General features: G+C 40.0%; 1 protein-coding gene across 1 annotated transcript in view; it reads left to right on the top strand.

Annotated features, from left to right (window-relative positions):
• The first annotated feature begins 154 nt into the window (after positions 1-154).
• The window catches only part of MAST2 (microtubule associated serine/threonine kinase 2), a 187,362-nt gene continuing 167,885 nt past the window's right edge, over positions 155-19,631 (top strand). The window contains exon 1 of the mRNA XM_066555210.1: positions 155-325. Within this exon, the coding sequence (XP_066411307.1) occupies positions 155-325 (171 nt within the window). The remainder of the gene's footprint in view (positions 326-19,631) is intronic.

Raw genomic sequence — 19,631 nt, 5'->3', positions numbered from 1 at the left:
CGCGCGCCCCGCGCGCAGGTGCCCGCGGCCGCCCCGCCGCCCCGGCGCTCTGTGACCGCCGCCCGCTATGGGGCCCCGGCCGTGCTGCCGCCGCCGCTGAGGAGGAGGAGGAGAAGAAGCCGCCGCCGCCGCCGCCGCCGCCGAAGCCGCCGCGATGAGGAAGGGCCGCTCTCGGGGGGACAAAGCGGCGCCGCCGCCGCCGCCGGCGCGGAGGGAGCCCGGGCGGGCGGTGTCCGGCACCGCGGCGGAGCGCAGAGCCGCCCTGCTGGGGGGCGGCGGCAGGAAGGAACCGGAGGATGCCCGGGCCGCGGGGGCGGCGGAACGGGTAAAGCCGGGGCGCGGGGCGGGGGTCGCTGTTGTTATGGAGACGCGCCCCGCGTGGCGGGGCCGGTCCGCGCCCGCCCCGGGCCGGGACCGCGGCGCTCCGGCGGGGGGGAGCGGCGGCGCCCGGTGCGGCGGCAGCCCTCGAGCATCCTCGCGCGCGCCGTGCGCGGCTGCCGCAGGTAGATGCCCCCAGAAGAGCGGAGGGTGGGAGCGGTGGCGTGTCCGTGTCGGTGCTGACGGCGTGGCGTGAGTGAGTGAGTGAGTGAGTGAGTGAGTGAGTGAGGGAGGGCTGCGGGAGCCGCGGTGCCGGGAGTCTGCCCGCGTGCCGCGGAAGGCGGGGGAGGATGCAGTGGAGTCGGGTGTGTGCTGTGTGCTGGCTGGTGTTACTAATCGCAGAGTACATCTTTCTAGTAACCCTCTGTGGGTCACTCCTAATCGCGATGGTAATTATGATGCGTTTTCCAGCATTTTAGGTCTTAATTCCAGAAGTGGTTTGTTTAGGAAACATACCGTACCTTTGCAGAGACTTGAAAATGCGCAGGCTTGTTACATGTGAGAGTGTGTAAGTTCAGCATGTCCACTTTCATGTCTTTCATACCCACAAAAATAGGATCTACTGATTGGTGTTTAGGATTACAAGGATGAGAGACCAGAGAGATACTAAATCAAGTTTAGGATCATCAACACTTTGGTTTGGTAGTCCTAGTTCTACAAGAGATAAAAATGGGAGATGACACTTTGCAGTGAAAAAATGTAGGTGAGAACTAATGCTGTTTTTTTTGTTTATTTGAAGAGAAGGAGAAAGTATCACAAGTATGAAGATTCCCGGGATGCAGTAATTCATTGCCGTGTTTTGCCATTTTTTGGAGCAAAGAGAAAATCTAGGTTCTTTGTCAAAAAGGTGTTTTAAGTTTACGTCATTGTTGCAGATGCACAGGTTTATGCTGTTAAAAAATAATTTCTTAGGTTTTTTTTCCTAGAAAAGCTGGATTACATTGCCTTCAATTATGGGAGCCTTGGATTTTGGCTTTGACTAATGGATATCACTTGAATACAGATTTATCAGACTGGGCCCTTGAAGAGACCTCTATAATTTTATTCTCTAGTGCTTTGTTAAGCCAGGTGGTTAAGAGGGGCTGCTGCTTTTGATGTTTATTCTTTCCCAAAACAACTAAGGAATACTATAGTCTTCATTCAGGGAAGAAAATCTAAAATCAGAAGAGGTCACCTGGTATCTTCTCAGCTGTCTGGAAAATGGGCAAATTTGTAGAGCAACCAAATGCAGCAACAAGGTGTTTGTTGTACTGTTTTGACGTATTGTTTATGATATTGACATGGAAATTGAAGGAAATTATTTCCATTCTTGGTGGTGTGAATGAAACTTACAAATGGTACACACAGAACATGCTATGTCTTGAATAATGTATTGAACACTTGGGCAGTTTCACTGAAACAACCCCAGTGCTGCAAACCAGGAAAGGTGCAAATTCAGAAGCGTCCGTTTTTGAGATGCACCTGGCTTTTTAATGGGAAATAGTGCCAACCTGTGTTTAACTTGGGCGCTCTGACTAGGACCCGAAGTGACTTGTAAGAACAGATCTTTGTGTGCTGGCAGGTATTCGGTGTGTTGGAAGAGGAATTTTTCAGGTGAAGTTAAGAAACTCAACCGTGTGTGAGATACTCCCCAAACTTCTAAGGAGAAGCTCTCATCCTCTCTCCCCTTTTGTCTTTCATTTAAGGTTTTGTAAGTGTGGTAAACAGCTGCAAATAAATGGGTGTGTTGGACAAATGTGACAAACAGCATTTCTGTCTTGAATACCAATAATTCAGCATTTATTTAAATGTTGGTAGTTGGTAGTGTGTGTGTGGTAAAAAAGGCCTTCTGAGATGCAAAAGACAGTGAGACACGCCATTTTCACTGATCCAGCCTGTAGCTTGACAAGTATTTCCTTTGGGGCCCTTCTGATTTAAGTAGCCCAGTTGTTCCCAAGTCTGTAATGTGCCCTCAGCAGTGCCAGTGCAACAGTGTGCACAGCTGCAGCAAACCATTCTGGATTAAATTCAGATCTCTTTGTTTGCCATACATTTGCACAAGTTTGTGGCTGGGAGAGGCTGAGCTACTCCAGTGTTGAAAAAAATCCCATATCAAGCTGTGAGTGCAGCAGTTAATCACTGTACTGACCTTAAGGCCTTTGAAAATCTGGTCCTTTGCTCTGCTTGTAGTTCCGACGTGCACACGATGAATGTTTGCTCTTTCTCGTGCGATATGCAGGAATTAAGAGTGGCTGTACTTGGGCACATTAAAGATCCCTCTCGCCCAGTATCCTGCCTCTCCCAGCTGCCAAGAACAGATGCTTGGAGAAGAGTACAGTGTATATTGAGGAAATGCCTCTCCCAGCCTCCAGTAATTTGTGGCTCATAGGTTTCCTGAACCAGAGGTGATATTTGTTTTTAGAGCCCCCAGTGGGTTTTTTCTTCTATGAATTTGTCCAATTAGTGTTTGAAGCTGGGTATGCTTGTAGCATCCACAACATCCTGTGGCTGAGTTGTAGGGCTTAAACACATTTTGTGTGGAAAAAACACTTATTTTTGTTTGCTTTTAAACTTTCTGCCTTGCTTGTACCTTCTTGTATTGGAAGATGCAGTGAAAAGGAGAATCTGTGTTATTCTGTGTGCTTTATGGGTTGATGACTTTTATTTACCATCCCTGGCTTATGACTTTTCCAGAGGCTTTTCAGAAAGAAGTTACTCTACCCTTTCATTGTCCTTGCTGTCTTCTTTGCACCTATTGCAGGTATGTTTCTGAGTGGAGAGAGTGATGCAGGAATCCAAGGAACAGGGTTGGGTTACAATAACCAGGACCAGCTACAGTATTTCAGCATATGCCACCCAATAAACTTACATGGCGTATTAGATTTCATTCTTTAATCTTCTGCATGCTTTTTTAGACAATCTTTAGGCATTGAATTGGCACTTCTGTGGAACTATAGTATCTCCAGTCACTCTTTTAAGTGGTAATACCTAGTTCAGAACTTGTGATTGTGTACATGTTTTTTAATACTATGCGTAAATTTAAAATTACCTGCTATTTTACAGCCCACTTAAACAGTATCGTTAAAGCCTTCTTCAGATCTTTGGTCATTGCTTTTGCAATCTTCAATAACTTTAAGCATTGTCAGCAAACTCTGTCACATAAGTGTCAAACTTCTTTGCTAGATTTTGCCTTAAAATATGGAAGGTGTTGATCCCAGAAGAGACCCTTGTGAGACTCCAGTGGTGATCCTTCTTTTTTGGGAAAAAGGCCAATGGCTCCAACTTACTTCCAGTTCATCATCATGACTGAATTGTCCTTCTTACTCTGTGACATTTTAGTTTCATTGATTGAGGGCATCTTTGTCAAACACAGCCCACTTGGATTTCAGTAAAGGATCAGCTTAATCGTGGTATGATTGCTGACTGCACTGAAGAAGAAAAACGGGAAGTTGAGGTGAAAGTGATTGTTGCTCATCAATGACTGTCACCCTCATCCAGAGGCACATTTCAAGCACTAGGCTGTTTCTGTATCATGCTGACATAATTTGATTTACTGATATTTATAGTGAAAGATTTGACGTGGATCATAGCCAATATTTGTCAGAATTGCTTTTATTAGCATTTTTTCTTCAGGTAGAAGACTAAGTCCCCATAGAAAGGATTCTTCAGTTTCTAGAGGAGATGGCTGTAGAGGTTTTGATGGAAGTATACAAGGTCATGGTTGGTCTGCAGGGGGTAGGTAGCAAACAGCAACTTGCTGTGTCCTCTGGTATCAAGTGATGACTCAGGCTTTGCAAGAGGTGGATCTTCATGCTGAAGGTAGTACCTGTACTTTGTATTTTTTCCCCAAGGGATGTAATAGATGCAAAGGAGGAGATTAAGAGTGAACATTATTTAATAGGTAGGCTGGATCCACCTGAGGAAAACACCTGAAATCAGCTAAATCGAAGAGAACATTGGAACAGGGCAAATGCATGGTGCTTGCTTTTACTTGTCTGTGTGGAATGTCTTTGTTATTTTTTCCATGAAAAGTGGAAGCTAATGTGTCCCTAACAAATCTAAATGCTGTCTTCCTCTAAAAGCAGAGCGATGATAAACAGACGTGAGGAAAACTGAAGTATTGTCCAGGTCTAGTGGGATGGAGGTTGAGAGAGAGTAAAAACAGAGAATACTGAGCACTGAGCATCACTGAATGACATTTTCTGCTCTAAAGGCATGCAGGGAACTAGGGAGTGCAACCCAGGGGTGCTTGCTTGGATATGTGACAAGGTGAGGGAACAGAAACTGGTCCTATCACTTCTGACAAGCTTCCCACTATTGCTGTGGGTGGCCAGGTGTGCCACCAATTTCTGCTTGGATGCAAAGTATTTCCTGAGCTTTTAACAAGCTGAGTTACAATCAATTCATTTAACAATAACTGTCTCTAGGAACTGTAGTGCTACAAACTTTCTGAGAGTAACAAAAATATTCCTTTTTCCCCCCCACCTGTCTTAGAAACATTTTAGATCTTTCTGTCCCAAAGCCAAAATAGAGCACTGAGGTTATCCAGTGTGCTGTCTGTGGATCTTTCCTGAAAGATAAATTAAAACAACTCTCTTAGAAACTGATCTTATCTTAGCACTAGATCATGGTGTGTTTGTCACCTCTTCTGAAAGCTCTGCCAATGTTTAATTATTCCTGCAGTTAGAAAACTAAACGACATCTTAACTTCAACGCTTGTTTTGTCTAATGGCCAACTTTCAGCTGCGGAATATGCTTGTGCTAGCACAGGCAGTAAAAATTCTCTACTATCTGATCTCTATTCCATGTAGAAGTATTTGAAACGTAAAATTGAGCTTTGGTTGGAACAGAAGGCACTGAGTTCTTTTGCTTCTAGAACTCTGTGCATTTCCCTCTTGATTGTTCTTGGAGTGTTTGCCAAACCCAGGTAATACTCTGGCAGCAGCCTGGAATAGTGATCGCAGACAAGCTTCCTCCTTCACTACTTTTGGATACTTGTCTTTTTGCAATTTTGGGGATTGCATTACCACAGTTGGGTGTGTCATATGAGAGAGGGTTTTGTAACATTATGCATATGTGGATATTTCTCCTCCATCTATGAGTAAAATCATGCAAATTGGTCCAAGACTACTTGTAAACGATAGGTTACAAAGCTTATTACTCCCTTCATGTTGTCATTATATTTTGATTATTTTTTTTTTTCTTGGAAGGAATAGCAAAGGATCTTTTCCACTGACTTCTCACCCTGTTCTTTTTTGGAAAGCAGTCAGTGACCAGCAGGGAGAAACTGGCCAAACCCCAGAGTGCTACTCAGATTTATTTTGTCTCCACAACTGCAGAGAAGCTGTTACCATGCTTTCCTTGCTGCGTGGCAAGCCTGGAAACTGAAGAGATCTTTCTTTTTTCCTAATTAGAACTTCTGTACTTCAAATATACTAAGTGTTTTCTTTTCTTTTCCCTCTAGGTCATCAGTGCTAGTAAAGGCAGTATCCCTGTTGTGATGAGCTCTGTATGTAGGCTGCAGAACAGTTTGGTGTTCTTTGGTTCTTTCTACCGTGAGTCTTCCCTTTTAATTGACAAGTGAAGAATAAAGTTTTTGGAGTTCAGTTGACGTTTTGCTTCTCAGTTTTCTCTACAGCTCTGACTCTCAGGCTGCTGATCAGAGCTCTGTTGCAGTTCTCCCAGTCATGGACCTTGTGGGTAACAGCTCACAACACTCAAAGCTGTTCTTTATAACTTCATGTCAAAACCTACAGGCTGGGATGAAACTTAATCTGAAGAAGATGAAGGTTTATTTTCAAAATTCAAGCACATAAACTGAATCAAATGGACTTACTGTTAGCCATGCAGATTGAATTTGCAATCTAGTGTAATTTTTACTATTCACATTAAATATTCTATAAAAGCAAGTATAGCTTAATCATAGCCAAATATATTCTGTAAACATCATTGCCCCTTTTATTAAAGGAGGGATGGAGTGCTGCTAACTTGTAGAAGATCAGGAATCATCTGTTTATATAAATGGTTATTACCACCTGTTCTGTGAAATTGTTTAGGGTTGATTTTAGGGTAGTTCTGACCTGTGTCTGTTTTGTCAAGGGAGCTAAAGAAATTTCCTAAGGAGGACATTGGTAAAGACTCCTGAATTACAAGTTGTGATTGTAAGTTGCCAGTAAAAACTCAGTTACTGTTTGCTGACGTCAAACTTCCTTTTCTCATCTTCCTTTGTTGCTGTCTAGCTCTTTTTCTTATGGCAGGAAGAAAGCAAAAAAAAAAAAAAAGTGCTGTTTTCTAATAAAAAGCACAATTCTAGCCTGTGGAGCTTCTAATATGGTTAACCAGAGTCCAGAGTGCATGGCTGGCTGGCAGGCATTCTTACTTATCCTCAGACTTTATTTTCTGAAGTTTATTCCCTTTTCTGTGGAGAAACAAAAGTAGTCAAGAGGCCAGGGTGTAGCTGTGGAGGAATCAGATGTTCTCTTGTGACATATGTGGTTCTATCTTTGTTTTCTTCTTGGTCCTTTTTTCTGAGGAGGCAGTAAAAGAAATCAGAAAGAACAAACCTGTCAGTGCCCCATAGGTGTGTCTCACTGCCTGCCATAAGCTGATTCTTGTTGATCCCAGAGCTGCTTCTACCTGACTTCTTCATTAGCCCTAGTTTTGCCTTTCTGTGCCCTCATCAAACAGAGATGGCAGCTCCAGGCAAGCTCTTCCTCTGAGTTCACTTCTGTGTTCATACCAATGTTTAAAAATATGGGGCGCTGAAAAAGCGACTGAGGGAAAGAGTCATCTAAAAGCAGGCAGAGTGGAATAGAATCAAGGGATCAATTCTGTAATGTGCTTATTAGATAATAAGAGAATTGAGCCAAAAGAGAAATCCAGATGCAGACAAAAGGGATGTGGAGTCAAGTGACCAATTCTGCAATGGGCTTGTTGGGTAAGAGCAAAGTGGCACCAGAGGGCTGATGGCACTTTGCTGGCCTGAGAAAATGGAATCATCACTTCTCTCAAAGTTGAGTATTAATGGACAAATTTCTGTTGTGTAAATCAATATTTAGGTAGGCATTGCATCAGCAGCTTAGATGATTCAGCTTGCCCATGTGAGATTTCGATTTCCTGTCACAAGTGAAGAGTAAGAGCAAATATTGTATTAGCCACATTAATTTCATATCTTGCATATTAGAATAGCTAAGCAGGCGGTGGAAAGATGCAGTACGCTGCATTTCTTGTCCAAAAGCAGAATAGAAGTGAAGGAGCCAAGAGAATTCTTCTGTCAGAAGTGCTAGGGTTTGGTGTGGCACTGCTTTTCTTTAGAATAATTATTAGCCTTAAGGGGGAAGCTGCTGCTGCTTACTGTTTGTTACAGAGCACTTGAGGATAACAGTGGGGTGCTGTCCAAGGCTAGGATTAGGCAGCTGCAAAGCACTCAAAGATTTTGGATATATTCCTGACTGGATGCTTTGGGAAACCAAATAGTAAATCCAAGTGTTATTGTGTTGGAGGAATAGGTATGTGGTATTGACTTTACACCTAGCAGTTGACTTCTTGAGCAAGCTCACCTGCCTTCTTGCAGCCCAGAGTGTAAATGTTGTCCTGCCTGTCAAGGTAGTTCTTAAGAGTCTTTAGAAGGGGCAGTTCTTCATTTTGCTTTGATAGATATTTTTTATTGCCCATGCTGCCTGCCATAAGCCAACATTGCTTTAGTGCTATAAGAAAGGCAGTGGATTATTATAGATATGAGGACAGGCATTTATTTAAAATAAAAGTTTTTCTAAGTCTTATTTAATTCCTATTTATGGAAGCTGAGTAGCTGAAGCTAACAAAGCAGTGAAGACCACCAGGCTGGTGAACTATTTGATAAACCAAAATGCTTTGTCCCTCAGCAAGACTTTGTCCCTCAAGAACCACAATAGATAAATGGACAGGTCATATAGAGTCTCAATGATTTCATTTCCACATCAAATAATGGTGTGCTGTGGTTAGTGTATTTTTGTAGTGATGTAGTACTGTTTGAAGCCTGGTGAAAATGCTGCTCTTTGAAGGAAGAAGCATGAACACTCAAAAACTACCTTTGAAACCAGATTTAGAACTTTTTAATTTGCTCTTCCTCTAAGCTGTGTCTTTTGTGAGTTTTTTATTTAACTTACAGTTAGGTTCCACGAATCTAGTAATGTGTCAGAAGTTATTTTCAAATGTTCTGTTATAAATACATGTTACAGTGCAGTGAGGGAAGAGGGTTCAAGACTGATGGTTGGTCTTGCAATAATTTGGAAGTCTGGCTTATAATTTTTTTGCTATTTGAAATTGGTCTAGTGTTAATGGAGTGGAGTCTATTATCTACATGGAAAACAGGATGATGCTGTGTTTCTTTCCAGGAAAAAATACTGTCTTTGCTATTGGAGTTGCATCATAATTATTTTCACTTTTTGTTATACATATAGTAAACATTTCTACCAATAAAACATGTTTTAAAACCTTTTAGTTGGTCTGGATTTTTATGAATGTAAAAGCAAGACAGCAATTCAAAACATTCCATATACATGTTTAAATTTCCAGAAACAGATGGCACTGTTGAGGGTGGGTTCTGGGGAGTGTAAGAATTTTTGAAATGTAATTTCTGATTTAGTCTTCATGAGCCGTCTATATAGGAAGATTTTCTCTAATGATTTTTGTTATAAGGTGTGACAAGTAATCCACCATAAACATTCTCAGCTGTTTGTAGCCAAAATAAGTTGATTAGTTAATTGATTGATACTTGGCAAATTTTTGTCTTGACATTTACTGAGTCATGCTGTGTTCTGAAACTCTTGTAGGTGTTTAACATATCAGCTAATTCAGCTAATGCTAAAAATACTTAACAAGAGTTGTAATAAGAAGCTGATTTTCAGTGCACTTTTAGAATGCACCTTCCATTATCTACTCATTGTCCAAACACCCAGCAATCCATTCAGGACAGATTTCCAGTGAAGTTTTTGCTCCTAAGGGGCTCATTCAGCTGGTCCTAACTTCTTGCAGTGGCTGTGAGCTGTCTTGTGGAAATTGGCTGGATATACAATGTGTGTGTTTATCACTTGGACATGTTAGCTGCTAGCACAACAGGATTGGAAACTAGTAATAGATTGTGTAGGTCCTGCCATCCCTGCTGAATTTCCCCTATGGGATTTGATGGAAGAGTTCACAGAGCAGATTGTCTTTCCAGGATGGAAGAGACAGTACAGAAAGGTGACAGTAGTAAACAAATGCTGGCCTGCAGCATTCAGAAGGCAGTTTTGCTAAAGACTAAAATTATGTGTGCAGTTAGACCCAAACTTGAGACACTTTGTTGTACTTTGTTAATGCAAACAAACAAAAACTAAGTGGAAAAGGTACATCCACCAAGGAGTGAGGGAGGTTCAGTCTGTGGGATGAAAACTTGAGAAAACATTTCAGCTGCATTTCAGGAAACTTGAAGACTTCTGTGAAATGCAGTACTTGTCAGATTGATTAATTGATGCTCAAGCCTGGTTTCCTTTTATCCTTTAAAAATACAGCTGTCTTGTTTTGACCTTGATAATGATGATTTAAAAACCTAGTTTTCTAATACATTAGTTTTCTTATATGCCTTTCTGTTGCTATGTATGATGGGAACTTTGTGCTGCAGCCTCTGCAGATTGTTTTCATCCCACTCAGGGTCATACATGTGCAGAAGGACTGCACAAACACCTGAGTTAGACTCTGCAAGTGGTTTGAGCCTAGGTCCATGTTTCCAGGAAGGCTGTCTCTCTGTGCATGTGGAGTTCTTTTGGTGGGGCCTCTTGGGATAGGACAAGGGGTAATGGTTTTAAACTGAAGCAGGGTTGATTTAGATTAGATACAAGAAGAATTTTTTACCAAGAGTGTGGTGATACACTGGAGGAGGTTGCCTAGAGAGGTGGGGGGTGCCCCGTATCTGTAGGGGTTCAAGGGCGGGTTGGAGGGAACTTGAAACAACCTGGTATAGTGAGAGGTGTCCTTGCCCATGGCAGTGGGGCTGGAACAAGATGATCTTTAAAGATCTCTTCTAACCAAAACCAATACATGATTCTATGATTTCCAGGTATCCCAGGTGCTAAGCTAGAGATTTGCTTCTCTTTGCATTGAAGGGCGTACAGCTCAGAATGATCAAATTGTGTTTCTCTGCACTCCTAAAATCCCATTTGTCATCATGAAACAAGTACACAAATGACAAAACTACCTTTGTCTTCTATGCAGTTTTAAGAGAATACAACTTCACTAATGCAAGCAAAGTGTTAAACTCTGGCAAAGACAAAACTAGACAAGAGTGTGTAATGTCAGCGTGGGGTGCTACTTGGAAAAAATGCACTGATAGTGAAATGATTTCATGTCTAGCAATGTTTCTTTGATGTTTGTTCTGTTAATCTGGTAGCTGTGTGTCCTCTGTTCACTGAGGACTCTCAGCAGCTCTCATGACTGTATCATACTCCAGTTTTATTGTAAAGGAGCTTTTATAATGCCCCAGAGCAAGGAAATGTCATCTCAAAAATTGAATGCCTAGTAATTAAAACAGGTTTATTAGTTGCTAAAATCACAGCATTCAATATTTAGTGTATTTACAAGCATTTTATTATCATAAAAATTACATTTTAATATGGAGCCTTAGTAAAGACCTTTAGAAGGAAATGAGGGAATCAAGTCAGAAGTGATGTCAAGTGTTCTGGACAGCACCAGAAAATCAGAGAACAAATGAATAAATTATAATCACTGTTTTAGAGAAAAGCTTATAAATAAGTTGTCTGGCTACTGGGGTGACTGAAGGCATTTAGATATTTAAATATCCAGGCATAGATGGATCCAGTGACATATTAGTAGCAAATAGGTCTTTATTAAATTGCACCCGTGCAGTATGAAGGTGGCAAAAATATGACCCTGAAAGCTAAATTATTCATTAATTTAATTATTTGCACATTCTTTGACATTTAAATTAATCTCTGTTTTTAGGACAGAAGAGAATCTGTTTCCAGGGTTGTTTTGCCAGTTTAGCAGACACTTCAGCAGGAGTGTCTGCTGACTCCAGTCTTTGTTTGAGCTCAAGGCACGGTGCTGTTCATAACCCAACACTGGGCATTGTTTCTGTTCTCAGGCAGAAGAGAGGAAATACGTCTTGTCCTTGAAAAAATTTTGGCTTTTGTTCCTTGGTAATGGAACTGTATTACCCTGCTTGGTGAGGAGAAGCTTTTGTGCAGATTATAGAGTTTCCATTTCTTTGTACAGACATTGATAAGAATTGTGAATTAGCTTATCTTTGCCATTTAATGGGATCTGTGACGAGAAGCTAAGGGCTAAACTCTTATTGTGTGTCCAAGGGTTGACTTAGTTTTGTTTAGGTCTAATGCCACTGGTAATTTTATTCACAGTTTTATAATAAATTGATAATTTTTTCCCCTGTTCTGTACATGCAGATCTACGGTTGAATCTCAGGGAAAATTTGTTCTCAGGAAAAACCTCACACAAGTGCTTCTTATTTTTGGCTCTGAATCGATCTGCTTATCTCATTTGTGGTAGGAAGTGAGAAGGTTGTAGATGCTTTATGGAAACAAAAATATTGATGCCAAAGAAGTGGAACTTCACCAAAAAAATTTTTTTTCATGCTCCAAATAGAGATCCTCCTCAGTGATGATAACACCAGATTAAATTGTATTTTGGTCTCTCTTTGTCGTGTTTATGAACAAATAGTGTTTTAACTTTTAGCAGTCCACTGATTCTTGTTATATTTTATTTTGCCAGTAATCTCTGTCTAGCTACAGTTGGTTTCACTACTGCTACTATTCAGGCCCTATCTGTGATCCATGAAAAAAATCCTCGGTAAAAATACTAGCATTGCTAAAATGGATTTCTGTTCTGTTTTCTGGTTTCATACTTTGCTTTGTGCAATATTTCTTATTCAAGTGAGCTTTAACAGTTATGATCAAGTCATAAAGTTGTATTACCCATTTGTAAGTAGCCACTCAATGTCTGATTAGAAAACCCCCTTGAGCTCACCTGAGTGATTCTCCACCAAAGTTCAGTTTATGAGTTATTTTTCAAATTTTCTTTGTAAGCAGCTTCATTTGAAATAAGCCTTGGAATAGCAGTTGGACATGGATTTCTTTCCTCTGGCCTCCTTAGTCTTGGGACATTTTTTTTAAGGCAATATCTCATACTGGACCAATAGATACTTTTATTAGCGATTATACTTCAAACTTACTGAACCTTAACATTTTTCTTTGGAAATTGCTTTTTACAAAACAAGATTAGAAATCTGTATTATTAGTAAATAAGTAATTCTTATACAGCACACACATTTTAATACACTGTTATTGTTCACTTGTCAAACTTCATATTTTCAGCTACGATTTTATTTTAAAATGTATTTTTTTTGTGCCTTAGACATAGAAAACTTTATATTGTTTTGGGTCAGGAATCAAATATGAATACAGATAACATGTCTTAGGTTTTCCAACTCAACCTGGAGGTTCTTGTCTGAAATATATAAAATCAGATAAAACTTCCTTCCTGGTTCTATTGCTATGAAACAATTGTTTGTTCATGTAAATTAAATGAACTTAAAACTTACCATTAGGTTTTGTTCATCTCTGTTCCTAAAAAACCAGGGAGTTTACATTCCAAATAAAAATTCATTGGCATGTAACATTTTACTGGGCATTAAACAGAGTTTACACAGGTATAGGTAGGTATTTTATGTTGATTTGATCTTTCCCTGTGAACGAGACAGTGAGACAATGTCATGTGCACAAAAATCAATATAGGTGGAGATCTGAAAGCTCTAAAGTGGGCATCAGCGTTGCAGGGAATGAGGGTACCCTGCAGAATCCTCTGGTAAGTCTCCTTTTTATAGCCAATAAGAAATCATAGGCTTCTTAACCTGCACAGATGAAAGTGCAGCTGTTCCTGCTGCTGGTTCCATGAGCAGTTCCCATTCTAGTCTGACTCACAGCTTAGGTCTGCTAACAGGGGTTAAGTTCAGTGTTTTCTGTGTAATAAATATCTGAATAAACAAACAAACTGTGTAATAAATGTCTGAATAAACAAACAAGAAAAGTTTGGCTTGCTAATACTGTGGATTAGGGTCTTCAGCAGATCTAAACATGCACCTCTATTTAACCATGTAAAACCTCATAGACAAGAATAGAGAAGATAAGTGAGATAAATTTGATAACACACAGGATGCTCAAGAGAACTTGCAGGAATCCTAGTCAGTGATGCTGGGACTTGTCACATGCTTGGCACATCTTTTGAGTCTATTGAAAGAAAATCTTCAGAGAAAAGGTGTTTTGATGTCTTATAAAATCAAGTTTTATTACAAATCCCTTTTTTGGTGGGGGTCAAATTTCTTTTAATCCTTACAGCATATGAGTAAGGATGATGAATGATAGAGTTGTTTTGTTTTATCTGGCCAGGAGTTAATTTCCCTGCTCAGTACAACCTTTTAATGTTTGCAATACTCATGCTAGAAGAGCAATGATAAAGGAATGATGTGGCCTTTAATGCTCAGTGTCTTTGTTCTGGCTGGTTTTGTTGTGAGTGCAGCTACTGAGCCTGGTGTGGGGTTTGGAGTCTTGATAGATTGATAGTGGTTTCTTTGAGCCTATGTGAAGTCTGATACAGACTTTAGAGGCTCTGTTTCTTTTTCTTCCCTTGATGAAATTCATTTGGCTTCAGGCATTTACGAGCTGAATTCAAGAATTACTCTTCCCTTTTGGCTGTTGGGGAGATCTTGAGGTAGATTTGAATACTTTGTTTAAGCCATTTGTGTTTTCATGTAAGGACAAAACATTCAAGCTGATATAATTTAATCATTAATTACCTTCTCTCTTAGACTGTGTTTCCATTAGGAATAAAACAATTCTGCATCTCAATAGGCCTCAGAAAGGGGCTAATAATGCACACAGTTATAAATATTTACCTTTTCTTTTTAACAAGCTTCTTCGTGTGATCCTGCAGCTGGGACACTTCACAACAGAGTTAACAGCACTAACTTCCCTGGTGAAACATTAAATCTTCTCATTCATTTGTTCTAATCAAACATGCCATGTAACTCCTGAAGAGTTAACAAGAAAAGAAATCTCATTGAAGAACAAGATAAGGAGGGTGTATCTGATAGTAAGGGCTTCTGATACTGGGTCTTTTAGGGAACATTCATTTATTTTTCTTGTTTGTTTGGTTTTAACACTGGGATTTTTTTAACAGGAAGTTTTGAGTTTGTAACTTTTTTGTCATCTGTGGTATAACTGCAGATGAGTGTGCAGAGGAAGCTGTAGGCATTCAGAATGGTAAATATGTGCATGATGTGTTCAAAACATTGCTGTGGCAAATAACACTTGGCTTTGCAGTGATTTTGAAAACTTAATATTGACACTAAGTTCAGTTTATATATTTACTGTTGTAGGAATGTTGAAATTTATTGCAAAGTTCTTCAAATAAATCTACTACAGAGAAAAATAGTGTAGAGCTCTTTCTGCCTTTAAATACTGACCCTTTTATATAATGCAATACATTCTGTAAAGCTTTTCTCTGTTGTTGATGTTGTAAACCAGTATATTATAGCCCCTAAGAGTCTATGTTGATTTACTGTAATTTTCCTTGATTCTGCTGTCTCTGACATTTTTCAGGGTGCTGCTGGCAAGTACATGAGTTAAGCAGATACAGTTAAAAAGAAACTTAGTTGAAAATTCTTATTTAGTCTATAATTTTGGTCTCATGTGGGCTCACCCCAGCTTCCTGGTAAACTGCTGGCCCTCTCCTCTTAATGTGTAATGCCCAGACTAGAAAGTTAAGGCAAATTTCAGTGCTAAATACTAAAGCATAAATACTATGATTCCAATGCACTAATTGCTACTTATATAGATAGATATTTGGTCTGTGATCTGTTGTCCAGGCCTTTAATTTTCAGTGTATTTTAGAGTATATTAGAGCAGGCCTAATGACAGGATCAGATTTATCTTTCATTAAGGGTATGCACACAGTTTATATTAAGTGATGAGGAAAGGCTGAGAAGAAAAAGAATACTTCTCAGATGTGCATACAGCCCTGACACAATAAGCTTTTATCTTTTAAAGGACAAACAGTACTGTGTTAAAAAATAGAAAATGCAGCTTTCAATGTTGGTGCTATTTTTGGTGCTTTCAAAAAATTCAGAAAGTATTATGTTTCCCTCAAGTAACATTGCTCATTGGTTATATTCCTTACAAGATGGGCTAATAATAGTGAATTCTTGGCTAGTCTATTGTAGTTAAATTTTCATTCTTCCTTCCAACAGTTTGCTAGGATTCACTTCCAGATGACCTAAGGTTGTTATGCTCATTAGGCTTCATAAAAAAGGTTTCTCATTTTTCTTACTAATGGATTTCCTGTTCATGGAAAACTTTTGTGTAGATTCTCCACCCCCTGGCTAACAGTTTAACATATTTTGACCTGCAGACTTGAATATTTGTCAGTCACAATTGAGTGCTTTTGCTTGTCATAGAAATTGTGAGGCAGTTTGTGTTTGATTTAATTACAACACAGTTACATGCAAGGAAGTGCCCTTTGCATGATCTGTTACTTCTTAAATATAGGCCATAAAAACAGGTCTTGAGAAGTTTTATCCCAGCATTGGTCTGATGCTGATGTATGAGTCTTGCTGACTGTGTGATGCTTCACTTGGCAATCAAGCAAAACAAATCCACACTTGCAGTATTCACCTGCCTTTTGGAGATTAAAGACCTGTGCTGCTCTCCTGCAGCACCATTAAATGAACAATGGTTAAACAAAAGAGCTTCTGACAATCCTTGCAGTGGTTTAGTGCTTGTTCTTTTATATCCTGCTGTAATTGCTTGGAACTCTTCCTGTGCAATGAGGGCTGAGGAGGATCCTTGTAGCTGTATTCTGAAATTACCAGATCAGGTTTTTAACAGGGGATATAGTGATCAGGCAAATTGAGAAGCACATTTGGCTTCTTGTCTTTTGTCTGCATCCCCTGTGACAATCTGGTTTTCCTATCCAGCTGAGTGTGATAACCCCAATGTGAGATTTCAGGCAAGAGGAACAAACTTATTCCAGTATTTTAGTGCTTTTTCTGTGCAAGTGTGGTAAGTGACTGAGCTGAGAAATTCAGAGCCTCTTGATAGCCAAGAAAAGCTTTGCCCATTCTTCTTCATATCCTGCTATTTCAAGTTATGTGAGCAAACTTTTGTTTGCACTTTGTAGGGAGTGATAGCAATAATCTTTGCCTAGCAAATCAAGATTATGTGGTGCTTTTATCTTCAGCCCTAAGCTTTGCAGGAATCAGCTGGGTGTTTGAACCTGATTTTTAGCCTGTGGCAAAAGCCACAAGCCCAAAGTAAATTAAGTTCTTTATCACCTTTGAAAAGAAATGAATGGAGAGAGGCTCACAGTCCTTTTCACACTGTGTGGGCAAAGTGTTACGTGCTTACTAATGCTTTCATCTTTAGGGCTGTAAAATTTTTTCTTTTAAAAAGTGGAAGTGGAGTCCTTAAAATTATGGCAGTTTGTTCTATGTGATCTATTCTTCAACCACTTGCTCTGATAGATTAATTTTGTAATTTGAAAGCATGTAAGCAAAATTTTGCTCTACCATTGCAAAGAGTTTATGCATCAATTTGGAATGTTGTATAAGAATTTTGTGTTCTTTGTAGGCATTGCTTTGGGGCAAGGACAAGGAAAGATCTTTTCCTCTAGTTTTTCCCTTCCTTGTTTCAGAGTGGTAATGTAATCTGCTATTTTCATGCAGTTCATCTGTGATCTGCAATATCAAAGCAGGGTTTTGATGGATGAATGAAATTACAGTCTTATGGAAGACAGTTCCTTTGTTATCAAGCTAAAACTTTCCCTCTTCATTGTTTTTCTGACAAAATATGGACACAGCTCTTAGAAAATGAAATTTTAAATTGGCTGTGTTGCACTTAGCATTTTTTAAAAACATAATAGGATGTCTCAGAACAGTGCACTTCTTAAAAAAACTTAAAATATCTATCTGAAAAGTGATTTAAACAATATATAAACCTGCAGAATTTGATTGGAGGCCCTTTCTTCCAGACATTTAACACTTACTTAGTCTTCAGTGCCCAAGGGTTTAATGTGCTTAACAAGAAAAGGGTTCATGAAGAGGTTTCCATATGTAATATGTACCAAATCCTTCATTTCTAGAGGACAGCCTGGATTCTTTGGTGACTGTGGGAAGCTGTTTTTACCTTTCTACTATTCCTTTCTTGTCTCTGTAGTAGTTTTGGTGGAAAGCTGAACCTGGGGACAGCTGTCACAGGGAATGGCTTTTTGAGAAGTAGCTTATGCCACTGGGCTGACCTCAAAGGTGTGTGTAGGCAGGGTGCTGGAGCTGATCAGATACTGTGCTAGGAGTAGGTGTGCCCTTCAGCTGGGGAGCTTTTGATTTAGATATTATCAGAGCTACAAGATTTGTGTACTGTAACTCAAGAAGACACATTAAGAATTTGTAATTATTTTTGCCAATAAAAGGAGACTGTGCATAGAGGGAAAAGGGGAAGGGTAGGGAAGTGGGCACATTCCTTGCCTGGTAAGCATTGCCTGTATATTGTGGGGAAGGAGACATGTAAAACACAGAAGTTGCTTGTAACATGACTGAGAGTACTTTGGCTTCTGACTTCAGTGCCTTTCCTTACCTGGTGTCCCATGTGAAAGAATGTTCTTATTTAGCTGCAGCTCACTGAGAACGATTGGTGAGAGGTTTGTATGTGTGTTTGTGTTTCTGTGTGTGTTGAAAGGGAGGTGAATATGCACCTGCAGGGGAAAAACCAAAACAACAAACCAAATGAAACCTCCAAAACACCAACAAACACCCCCAAAACTTTGAAGAAAGAAGTCCCAGTTAGAACGCTTCAAGTTAGTCTTTGACATTTTAATTTTAACTGCTGCTGATGTGCATGGGGCCTTTCAACACATGACTAGTTTCAGGGAAGTAGCTGGATGCTGAAGGATGCTGGGAATATTTGGAATTGAAACGTAAGGAGTGTGAGAGGGTAGGCTGGATGAAGTTCTTAGGTAATTTGTTTGTAAGCTGGAGTGCCCATGTTCGTGGGTTTTTTGTTTTTTGTTTTTTTTTTAAGGTGTGGTAATTTCAGACTGTCACAGATAGTAAACATGTGCCAGATTTCAGACACTATAGGTGTAGGACAGGCCTCATTAAAAGTGTGTGTATGTCTACTTACAGTAATATGCACAAATATAACCATGTTCTACCATCCTGAATAGAAAAACAGACTCTCTGCCCTTGACCTCTGCAGCTTTCAGAGTCCCCTGTGCTGGGGGACTGCTAATGCTGCAGTTTAATATTATTTAGCTTACTCCCGAGTACAGAGAGAAAGACAGGTAGATGCCTTTTCAGCTCTCCAAATGACAGAAAAGGAGAAGAGTACAGCCTGCTGCAAACAAAGGACTTGAGTACCTTTGTGGGGAAGGTCAGAGACAAATGAAAATGTGACACTCTTTGCTCCAAGATGTGCACAAGGAACCATAAGATTTAGACAGTTTTTCAGCTGAGCAGTTTTCTCTATTCCCCCCAGGTTATTTGTTTTTGAGCCCCCCCTTTCTTGCACCAACACAACTGTTTATGGCTGCATGAGCTGAATGACCTGACCTGCTCTGGTACCCAGCTGTCTCTGTGATCTGGTTTAGACCCTGTGGTGACTGAAAGTCTGACCTGAACCAGAGAAGGAGCTGTATCCAGAGCAGCCTGGGAAAGGTGCACCACTGAGGCTGATGTGGAGCACAGCACTGCTGTCCCTCAAACAGTAATAAAATTCAGTATTATGAGGTGCCAAAAAATTTCATGATTCGAAGGAGATGGGGTCTAAGAAAGGTTGTGAATGAGTGACTCAGAGCTAAATGAGAATTCTATTTCAAATCCCAAATAATTTTTTTTTCATATGAAGCCACTTTATTCATCCCCTTCCCCTCCCTTCCCCTTGAGGTTTTTAAAGTGTGTACTCCTGGTCTGGATTTGACAGTTTGAGGCATAACACTGTAGACTGAATAGATTTGAATTAATGACTTTAGAAATAGATTTTGACTTGAATCTGCAAATTTCAATTAAAAACCGTAACTGGTAAACTAGTTTTTGATTTAAGCATAATTTAAAGCTATGTTAAATCATGTGGTCATGTATCATGCAGGGAAAGTTTTTTTTCTGCCTCAGATGAGATTTTTATGAGGATAAGCATGGTTTGAAGTGCTGTATAGCTAATGAGAGGGATTTGAAATAA

This window comes from Molothrus aeneus, chromosome 9 (genome assembly GCF_037042795.1).
Source record: "Molothrus aeneus isolate 106 chromosome 9, BPBGC_Maene_1.0, whole genome shotgun sequence".
Lineage (NCBI taxonomy): Eukaryota > Metazoa > Chordata > Aves > Passeriformes > Icteridae > Molothrus > Molothrus aeneus.
Note: the sequence above shows the minus strand (reverse complement) of the source record. Positions and strands in the feature narration are given on the sequence as shown.